This window comes from Gavialis gangeticus, unplaced genomic scaffold, assembly GCF_001723915.1.
Source record: "Gavialis gangeticus isolate Ggan-Ray unplaced genomic scaffold, GavGan_comp1, whole genome shotgun sequence".
Lineage (NCBI taxonomy): Eukaryota > Metazoa > Chordata > Crocodylia > Gavialidae > Gavialis > Gavialis gangeticus.
The window spans coordinates 11,774,420-11,785,285 of record NW_017729019.1 but is presented as its reverse complement, the minus strand read 5'-3'; the positions used below and the strand labels follow the sequence as shown (position 1 = coordinate 11,785,285).

The 10,866-nt window shown below is 44.2% G+C and overlaps 1 protein-coding gene across 3 annotated transcripts in view; it reads left to right on the top strand.

Annotated features, from left to right (window-relative positions):
- The first annotated feature begins 291 nt into the window (after nt 1-291).
- The window catches only part of KCND3 (potassium voltage-gated channel subfamily D member 3), a 239,842-nt gene continuing 229,267 nt past the window's right edge, over nt 292-10,866 (top strand). For all 3 annotated transcript variants that reach the window (XM_019514077.1, XM_019514076.1, XM_019514079.1), the window contains exon 1: nt 292-1,475. In XM_019514077.1, coding sequence (XP_019369622.1) covers nt 367-1,475 — 1,109 coding nt within the window. In that variant the 5' untranslated portion in view covers nt 292-366. The remainder of the gene's footprint in view (nt 1,476-10,866) is intronic.

Genomic DNA, 10,866 nt, shown 5'->3' with positions numbered 1-10,866 from the left:
GTAAGGAAGCAAATATAAATTAGCGTGTTTATGCTACTTTTAAATACTTTTAATGAGGAATCATTTGCCATTCAAAACTTCCATCTATAATAATGCTATAACCTTCCCGTGTTGATTATCAAGTGTATCTTTTAAGAACCATTCTTCTAAGCGGGGGCTAGCACAAACTAGCTCCTCTGTTGCTGTGGATTCCCTCAAAGATATTTATCCAGATTGTTTCAGCAGTCCCTGGGCAAGACGGCCCCAGCTGACCTCCTGCTATATTTGTGTTTTGTTTCATTTGTAGATGGAAATGATTTGACTTCAGACGGGTCCTAGAAGCAGCAGAACTGTCTTCTCCAATAACAAGGAAGGCCTCGAGCCATCATGGCAGCAGGCGTAGCAGCATGGCTGCCCTTTGCCAGGGCAGCCGCCATCGGATGGATGCCAGTGGCCAACTGCCCCATGCCGCTGGCCCCCACGGATAAAAACAAGAGGCAGGACGAGCTGATCATCCTGAACGTGAGTGGGCGGCGCTTCCAGACCTGGAGGACTACACTGGAGAGATACCCGGACACTCTCCTGGGCAGCACCGAGAAGGAGTTCTTCTTCAACGAAGACACTAAGGAATATTTTTTTGACCGGGACCCTGAAGTCTTTAGGTGCATCTTAAATTTTTACAGAACTGGCAAGCTGCACTACCCACGATATGAGTGCATCTCTGCCTATGACGAGGAGCTCGCCTTCTACGGGATCCTACCTGAAATCATTGGGGACTGCTGCTATGAAGAGTACAAGGACAGGAAGCGGGAAAATGCTGAGCGGCTGATGGATGACAATGACTCGGAGAACAACCAAGAAGGGTCCATGCCATCCCTGAACTTCCGGCAGACCATGTGGCGAGCCTTCGAGAATCCCCATACCAGCACCTTAGCCTTAGTCTTTTACTACGTCACCGGCTTCTTTATTGCCGTCTCTGTGATCACGAATGTGGTAGAAACCGTCCCCTGCGGCACGGTGCCGGGGAACAAGGAGCTTCCATGCGGGGAGAGGTATGCTGTGGCTTTCTTCTGCTTGGACACAGCTTGCGTTATGATATTCACCGTTGAGTATCTTTTGAGACTCTTCGCGGCCCCGAGTCGCTACAGGTTCATCAGGAGCGTGATGAGCATCATTGACGTGGTGGCCATCATGCCCTACTATATTGGCTTGGTGATGACCGATAACGAGGATGTCAGCGGAGCCTTTGTGACACTACGGGTTTTCAGGGTTTTCAGGATTTTCAAGTTCTCCCGCCATTCACAAGGCTTACGAATCTTGGGCTACACTCTGAAGAGCTGTGCCTCTGAACTTGGCTTTCTCCTCTTTTCCCTCACTATGGCAATCATCATCTTTGCTACAGTGATGTTTTATGCAGAGAAAGGATCCTCAGCGAGCAAATTCACCAGCATCCCAGCTTCCTTTTGGTACACTATTGTAACCATGACAACTCTTGGGTAAGTCTTGCATTTTCTTTGATTAGGCCCTAGGCAAACACGTGCTAGTTGCTAAAGTTGGGTTACTTTTTGAGGGTAAGTCTTTGTTTTTCTCTTAATAGGATGTGTTCCAAGGGGCTTTAGGACTGTTACAGCCCTGTTTCTCCTCTGCCTGGCACTTCTGTAGGCATTTACACCTATGCCAAGTGGTCACAAAGCATCACGTTTTGCAAAACAGTTTGCGAACTGTGAGTGAGTGCAGGAGAAGCAAGGCCGTAGAGAGGCAGGCCTGCCATAATGGCCTGGTAGCATTGCACCTGCTTTGCATTCAGTGTTCAGACATGGAAATGATGACACACGGCACAAAGCAGTGGAAGAGCAGGTCTTCTGGTTCTTTTCAGACATATTTAACCAACTTATTACTTATATACAAAATCACTGAATTCATTGTCCAGGTTTGTATCTTCAGCCTTTACTGTAAATGATTTGACAGCTTGGCATGTGGCTTGCTGAATTCAAGCAGATATTGTGGCCAGTTGCCCTAGTGAAGGTATTTCCTGAATTACAGGACAGGATTTGCTTGTTGTTATCTGAACGGGAAATAGCCCTTTTTGCTGTGTTTACCCGGGAGTTACAGAAGTAGTAGTAGTAATGGCAGTAATCTGCAGCCATTCCAGTAATGTGTGAAAAGCTCATATGGACAGGTGCAAATAAATGACAGAATCACAAGCAGGGGAAACATGGCCTGGAGGACTCCCCCCCCCACGATATTTCATTTCTCTCCCATTGACATTACAGCTGTTTCTGCAAAGATTATAGATGTGTGTTTCTGTCACGCGGGACTGAAACCTTCCTAAAAGAAAACAGAGACTAGCCAGACACTCACTGTGACAGACTCGTAGCAAGTAAAGTAATCTTCAGAGGTTGTAGCTGCAGGCGCTTAAAGTTGCACAGTCTAATGCAATCTCTTCATTCCATAATTCATAATCATGTGCTAAATTTTAATTTACTTTGCAAAGAGCTTTCCTGCTGAGGAGCTCAATGAGTTTTATATTTGCTCTCAAAGGAGTCTCTCCTTTTCCTGTTTCCTGTTTTAAATACTTCCCTTTACCTATTAGGCATAAAAAGGCAGACAAAAGGACTTAAAATATTTAAACTGTAACTCAGCTGTCAAGAAGTGGCAGAGTGTGGGCCTGTGACAGCGGTACGTTTTGGATTTCTTTGACCAATAAGAGCAGAAAGCATATCTGCCGTGAGAACCAAAGGAGATGATAATTTCCCTAGCCTTGAATACGCCTGTAGTGTGACCAAAATCTGCCAACGTGGGTGACTAAAGTTAGGCTCCTCCACCCCTACCTGAGTATTTCAGTAGAAGTGGCCTGCTCTACAGAACTGCTAAGCATAGCTTGCAGCTCCCGAGTTTAAAATGTCGACTTTCTGTATTCGGCAACTTCCAGACTCTGACTCCACGATCTCATCGCCACCGTATCCGAGCAGCTCCCAGTAGTGCATTAAGCAACGTGACTAATATCTGTCACATTTGCTCTCTCCTGCTCTCCCCAAGGGGAGGAATGAGCAGTGGAGCGTTTCTTCTGGGGTTTGTTTAAGGCTCTGAACACGTGCGCAGGGTCCTGCACAGTTGAGTTGGAGAAGGGAAGGCCCAGGAAAACACTAGGCAGGCATTAGGCAACCAAAGAAATCTACTCTAGGCTGAAGTTTACTTACTAGCCCAGTTAGCTGAATGAAATGGCCTCTTGCTTGTAGTACCTTTTCTTTCTGCATGTTTTGATAGAGAAAAAAACAGACCGGTCCTGAGTACTTTAAAGTGTTCTCAATCTATGGTAATCATAGGCATTATAGTTGAATGAGTGCTTTAAGCAGGTTGACAAGAATAAAATAATTACAGGCATTGAAACAGGACCTTGTAAGATGTAGCTGGAACAAAATCTGTTTAAGCAATGGTCGCCATCTGCAAAATACTACTGATGCGATGAAGCATGAACATCCACCTTCATTGTTTTGGGGAGAAGGGAGATGATAAGTAAAATGCTTTGCCTTAGCACATAGCATGTTTGCTACACTGCTGTGATGTGGCTGTTTTTATAGAGTTGTGTCGTTTTAGAAATGCAAAGCGTCGTTTGGTAACATAGCAAAGACAGAATCCTGTGCTTACTCACCCTCCCTCCCTCTCTATCCTCGTCTCATTTATAACATGCCTGATTGCCTGTCACTTTGGTCTAAGCACCAAGACCTGTTGCTCTACAATTGTTTGCTCGAATCACATGCTAGAAAAGCCATTACGGCAAGGTACACGAAAGAGCAACTTTCATCAAAGACAGGCTCCTCCGCCCCCTCCTCAAAGATGGGCCGTTCTGTGGCCAGCGTGTGCCAGACACAACCATTGCAACCCATAAGTGAATGCAATTACACAAAAGTTAAGGCTTTGGAGAATCCCTGCTGGATTGGCCTCAGAAAAAAACTCCTTGGGCATGTCCAGACGAGCATGCACGTGTGGGCTGTGGTTCTGCCCACTGCACACGCCGCACATGCAGGTGTTCCCCGTGCTGCAAATTTGCATCACAGGGGGTGGGGTTTGGACACCAGTAGATCCTGGCGCCAAAAAAACTTGTGCCTATAAAAAGCAGGGTGGTGCACATGGTGGCAGTGCGTGCCACCCAAAACCAGAGCCTGGCTCCAGCTGCCAGCCAGGCTCTTTGCTGCCGAATCATCGTGGGTGCAGCCCCCAGACACCCGCAGGATCCCAGGTAAGGCTGCTGGGGCCATCCCAGGTGTCAACCCCAGCCTTCCCTACGCCACCCAAGGCAACATGCCCTGCATCGGAGCATTTCCCCAGGGACAAGTAGCAGCAGCAGCACATATTGTGCCACTACTGTTTGTCCACGGGGAAATGCGTGTACCTGCTCATGGGGATGTGCCCCTGGATGGCTGAAGAGCTGCTGTTCAGGGCATAGTTCAAGTTCCAGCTGTGGTGATCAGTATATAACAAAGGGCAGCGATGGGACAGGATGCCACGAACAAGTTACCACCACTCTGTGGCCAGTGGGTAGCCCAAACAACAATCGCTACCCCCATGCAGATGCAATTATACAAACATTCGGGAAAAATACATAGAAACAATTCATTTGGATTCAATTCATTTCTACCTTCCCCACTGAAATACTGACTGAGATTACATGATGCAGGTGGTTCATAGAGCCAAAGTCAGTTAACAGGAAGGGGACAAGGTTTAAAATAAAGGGGACGAGGCCCTCTCAGCATCCCATTTCCCTGCTAAAAGCAAGGGCGAGTTTGTTCCTTTGCCAGCTGTAGTGCGAGCTCTCCTCCTGTTCCAGTCTGCTCTGGCCACTGGATCCAGTGAGATAGCATTGAGGGTTTGCTGGCATTTCAAAGGTTTCAGCAGTGGTAACATATGTCATGGTGTGGACAGCTGTCACTTGCTAAAAAAATTAAGTAAATAAAGCCAGGAGCTGAAACTCGAAGAGCCTGAATTTAGGCACCTGTATCCATTCAACGCCCAGGTGTGCAAACCGTATCCTTCTGTTGTGAATCCCTGTTGTGCTCCGCTGTGCAACTGGGACAGAAAATCCGTCGTTTATTCATAGACATGACCACGTTCTGGTAGAAAAGAGAAGTTTTGAGGAAACTACAGGTCTGCTCCTGGGGGTACAAGGTTTCTAGTTATGAGATAAATGTCATTGATTGAGCTGCAGGGATGCTGATGGATGCAGGCTCTGTACGGTGCATGCAGCTTTTCTAATTTGTCTCTGCCTGTCAGAGGCACGGTGCACGTTGGCCTTACTCTCACCTGGTCCATAGAGAGGGGGACTCTATTCCTCTGGAGGATCTATCTGCACAGACGTGAGCGTTCAATAAGCTGGCTATGCCAGATTTAAGATTGGAAGACTAGCACAAAGATGCACAAAGATGCCTGTAGGCACCTCAGATATTAAAGATGATTAAATACAAGGATCTAAGGCACTGGGAGGAAAAGTGCAGAGAAATTGGGTCTTTGTTCTTTTCATTTTCTGTTTGCAATTTATTTTTGCCTCGAATTCCCCCTGTACTTAAACCAAATGGAGCAAAGACTCTCAGAGGACTTTACTGTCCCAGGTGCACCAGAGTCAGGAGAAAAGCCAGTTGAGGCTCAGACTTTCCATCCCACGGGAAATGCTGATATTTCACAAAAAGAAAAGAAAGGAAAAATGTTTTCGTCACGATTAGGAATGAAGATGAACAATTGGTAAAGGCCATGAGGAAGGAGCTCCAGAACATTTGTTTCTAGGAAAAAAAAACGTTTCCAATTGATTTTAAAAAAAACCCAACAAAGCCCAGAGCAGCTGGCTACCCCAACAGCAGCTGGCTTCTTGAGCTCCTCTTGGCAGCTGGGGGCAACCCAGGGAGTTTCCAGAGCCAGAAGAGTCCTCCTGCCGCAGGCTGCGGATCTGAGCACCTCTAAGAGCCGTGGAGGGAGCCTGCAAGCCTGGGGTGCCTCCCTCGGAGAAAGGCTGCTTGGTGGGGTTGCTCCAGCCCCCAAACCTGCCCCTTCTTCCCCAGCCTATCAGCTGAGATAGCAGGACACTAGGTAGGTTTCTGGTAGGAGCTAAAACCAAACCGTGCCCATATAACACTTTGATTTTTAACACAGCGGCCTCTTCAGATGAAAACTCATATAGTTGGACAATTCCTGACCAGCTCCACTCAGGAGCCCTTTGACTCTGCTTGGAAGAGACTTGTTGCTAATTAGTGGATTTGCAATTCCCACCTCACTGTCACTGCCAAAACATGCAGCCGACATTTCTAGCAGGAGGCGCAATATGCTGGAGTTTGCCCATTGAGGAGGGTGCCAGTTAGCTGCTTGCAGCTGAGCAGCGCTCAAAGCTTCCATAAACACGTTGCAATGATCTCTTCAGTTGCCTTCACAATTTGAATTAGGATTTGAAGAGGGTTTGGGCCCAGAGAAATGGTGTATGTTAAAGAAATGAGCAGGGGGGCGGGGGGGGGAAGGTGTTTGCACATTGGAGTATTTAGTCCAGGTAACTGGATAATGATCTGGTCTTGGACTTTCACTGGCTGTAAGAAATCATTTTTTTAATTTGGTTGGGAATATATGGGGTAATGCTCCCTATCCTAATAAACCATTAAAAAATGAACTCACTGTGAATGATTGGAAAGTTTATTAAAAGCCAGTAAACAAAGCTAGCCTTTGGAAAGCATTCACAGATGTTCCAGTTGACTAACATCAAGAAAAAGAAGAATAAAACATCTAAGCCAAATCTTCAGCTGGGGTAAAATAAATCGGCCCCAGTGAAGCCAAGGAAGCTAAGATCGTCTATATGAGCTCGAGCCCTTCATGAAGCCCTTGGTAATGAAGAGAATTGATCCGCAGGCTTTTTCTTTTCCTGAGGAATGCTACACAAAAGCAAACATTTTCTTTAAAAAAATTTCACGTATATTTTTCAATTTTGCCCACAACTTCAGAAACCCCAAAATATTTGGCTAGCAACTTCTGGTGTTCAACCAAAATATTTTGAAGAAGGGTGAGATTTCCTGAAAAGAAGCAGACAGTATTTATGGAAATTACAAAAAAAAAAAAAATTAGTCATTGTATTGAAATGAAAGCCATCAGATACCAGTTTCAACAGGACGTTTTTTACTGGCCTAGTTGCACACAGATTTCCTGCATCCTCTGCCATAAAAAGGCTGTTAAATGCACAGGCCTGATCCTCTGCTCTGTTACACCAGTTTCATGCCACCGTGACTGCATTGACTTTAATAGGGCTTTACTGGTTTATACCAGCTGAAGATGTGGCCCTAAAACTTTGCTGAAAATATCAAAGTATGTAACTTCTTCATTTCCTGGAGACTGCTCCCATTTCCTGCACAACCTGCCTGCCATGAAGTTGAACACCCTGGGTACGATGCAGGTCCATTGTATTGCAAAAGTACCAGATTTAATAATAGGCTTGCTGACTCCTCCAGATGTATCAGAGCAGAAGCCAGAGGGTGGTTTTTGCTCTACTGAATATTTCAATCCTATTCCAAATTTCATGAGTGGAATAAATGGGAACCCTTCCATGGATTTTTTCATCAGCCTGAGATCAAGGCCTCAAATCTCTTGCAGTGTATGTCCGTGTTTCCTTCTTTGAAAAACAAATAATGGGTGGGATTGACGCTAGGAGGAGGAAATCTCAGATGCGGCACTGTAGCTCCAGTGCCGTGCTCCAGATTTATCCTGGTGTGGCTGAGAGTCCAGCCTGGCCCGAAGGGAAAAATCTTGTGACAGAAACCAAGCAGGAGAGTGTGTTCTTCCTGAAATAAAACCCAACAAACAGCACTTTTGGTGGGGTAGTTATTCAGCCGGAGCTCTGAGAAATCAATGACGACTCGCATGTTCCTCTGGAGAGCAGGAGACTCCAAAGAGACAGGTACAACAACAGTGCTACGGGGCGGCGAGCCGAACAAAGGAATCAAATTATACTGACCCTGCATCTCCCATCCTTCTGCTGTGCTCATCAGTCCTGGTTTAACAGAGGCTGTTTTTAATTTAGCATGATTTAAATTTTACTCAGGAGGTTTTTTAATGAAAGTGTTATTCTTGGGTGCATCTTAAATCAATCTGAATTACTGAAACAACTACTCAAAATTAATTCTAAATCAGCTCCCCAGTCCATGCAGAAACATTTTCCTCCAGAGGCTGACAGCTCCCATTCCTTTCTCCCATCCCCAGTAAAGCATCAATAAAATACATGTTCATTTTTCCACCACCTCGGTGTTTTTCTGAAAGAGGTGCTGACCCAAACCTTCAGCCTCAGCAACCACGGCTGCTGGGCACAGGGCTAGCTCTTCAATATTAATATTCAGAGACATACCTCGTCCTTAGTTCGTGGTTAGCTGGCTTGAGCACTGCTCTGTGATAGCCAATCCATTTTGTATCCATTTCCAGGCAGTTTAATTATTATAAATTGTGTTGCTTTGTGTTATCAGTGTGCTGTTTTTATTTACTTTTAAATCGCATTTGATTTTTTGATTGGAGGCCATCTCCATCCAGCACGCAGGACAACTGGGGCTAGCAAATGGGTCCCATTTTGTGCTATTTTAAAAACAGGACAGTTTTCAAGTAAAAGAGCCTTTTCTCCCCCAAACACTTTAAAGTTTTCTTCTTTTTTTTTTTTTTTTTTTTAAGTAAGAGCAGTAATACAGCAGATTTTTTTTCATATGCCATGATCCCAAAGACACCTATGTATTTTGTTTTCTATTTATCTTAATCCATTTGGATCCAACTGGATACATTTTGAAGTGATTAGTATAAATGAATGCATGTCCTACCCTCCACATTTGTATATCATTCTCATCATTGTAATAGCTCTTTAAGCATCACCTAGACAAAGAATATAGGCTGGCATTTGCAAAAGGGACCAAATGAGTTAAAAACAAAAGTCCCATTGAAAGGCAACGCGACTGGTGCTTCAATCTGTTGCAAGTGATTTTGGAAGTCTTAAGTAACGGGCTCTAAGCAAATATAAAATGCCTAAAGGTTTCAGGTCAATGTGAAGATTGTAATATGTTCTGTGAACATAAAGTTGTGACCTTTCTGAGTTGTCTTTTCATGAATATTCAGGCAATTCACAGCAATATATTTTTAAGTGGTACTCATGAGTATTCATGTCCGAAGTCACTCAGGACTACATTTTACAAGGCCATTCATTTTAAACTGATTTTGCTGTATCAGGGCCAAAACCATCAGCATATTTTAGAATCAGGACCACAATCAGAGGTCAGAACATGGGTGTTGGACTTGCGTAACCAGTCACAATCAAATCATGCAACTCAATATATGCCCTGTACTTAATAATAATTTACATTATGAATTGAGCCAGATCAATTCAGAGAAGGAAAAAAACCCTTAAATATATGTATTTAAGAAATGAGAAACCTGCATCCTGCTCGCATATATTCTACAGTCAGGAAAGGAAACTATATCCAGCAAATAAATTGCGTCACAAAACTTGTTGGCATTACAGAAATAATAACTCTTTTGAGCCAATATCCTCTGCTTCTTTTTTAAATACTTCCAATGGCATTTGCAGAAGCAGAACTCTCCCTTCCTAGAAAAGTGGATGGGAATGTTTTATCCTGGATTTCAGGAGATATGGAGGTAGTCAGCTACTGAGAAATATTTAACAACTTTCCCCTTCTGCACCTGTGGATGAATTATTGTTTTGTTGCCCTAAGAAATGGCAGCGTCTCTAGCTCTTCCGAAATTGCATTGTCCGATATATAATCACAAGTGTCGAGAAGCATTTTGCAGAATACAGAATGGGGTCCAAGCTGGGATCTCTCCATCCAACGTATTTTTAGTGTTCTTGTTTGAGACATTTTGCTTTCTTGGCTCCATCTTTTCTTTCCAAGCTGGGACTTGATACTTCTGGGACTGACAGTGAATCCCAGAGCTTTATTCCTTTCTCTGTCACCCTGGTTCAAAACGAAGTCTAACTCCACAATGATTTCATCATTTAATCAGCTATATTTGCTTGGTGGCATATGCACCATGATTTGATGAGCCTTTGTCCAATCCCTGAAGTCAGACACCAGTCACTATATGGTGGCAGTACGGGAACACGTGTTGGCAGCCTTAGCAGCCAAGCCAAGAACGAGAAGAAAGCTAAGACAGGGTTTGCCTTCCTGCATGGAAAGAAATCCTTCTGGGTGCATCCTAGTCTAGGCGAGACCTGCGCACCAGCCAGATATTATACGTGCCTGGGTGTAGCAAAATACATCAAAAGAGTCTTATTGATGTCGTTGGCTTTTGCATCAGTCCCTAAATCAGCAGACAGTTGGGAACCCATTAATGCCTAATCAGAAAACATTTCTGTCTAATGTAGGATTCTATTATGCATGAAAATTTGAGCATAGATTGGGAACTTAGACAATTAAGGAGAAAATAAAAACAACAGCTGCAGGAGAGAAAGATCGAAAACAGGAAAAAATAATGAAGGGAACCGCAAATGAACAAAAGCAACCATCTATGTCGTGCAAAACCAGGATGTCGCAGACACAAATGTATCAGTTCAGACCACATCGATGGTCTTGCCTTGGGTGACTTTACATCACTGTCGCCGACCTGGGAATTTCTTGCTGATGATATAACCAGCTTATTGACAGAGCAGGATTTTTATTCTTTATTTCATTTCACGTTGTTTCAAAGTGGCATCCTATGCATCTATGGAGGGAGAAGGGTGTGTGTGTGTGTAAGAGAAAGGAGGAGAGTAGTGGTAAAGGGAGAAAATTGGCATTTAACCAACTGTGTCTAAAAGAAATGAGGAAAATATTAGTTGATTTGCTTTATTTGCTGGAACTTTTTCTTTTTCTTTTCTGACGGGCATTTAATCAC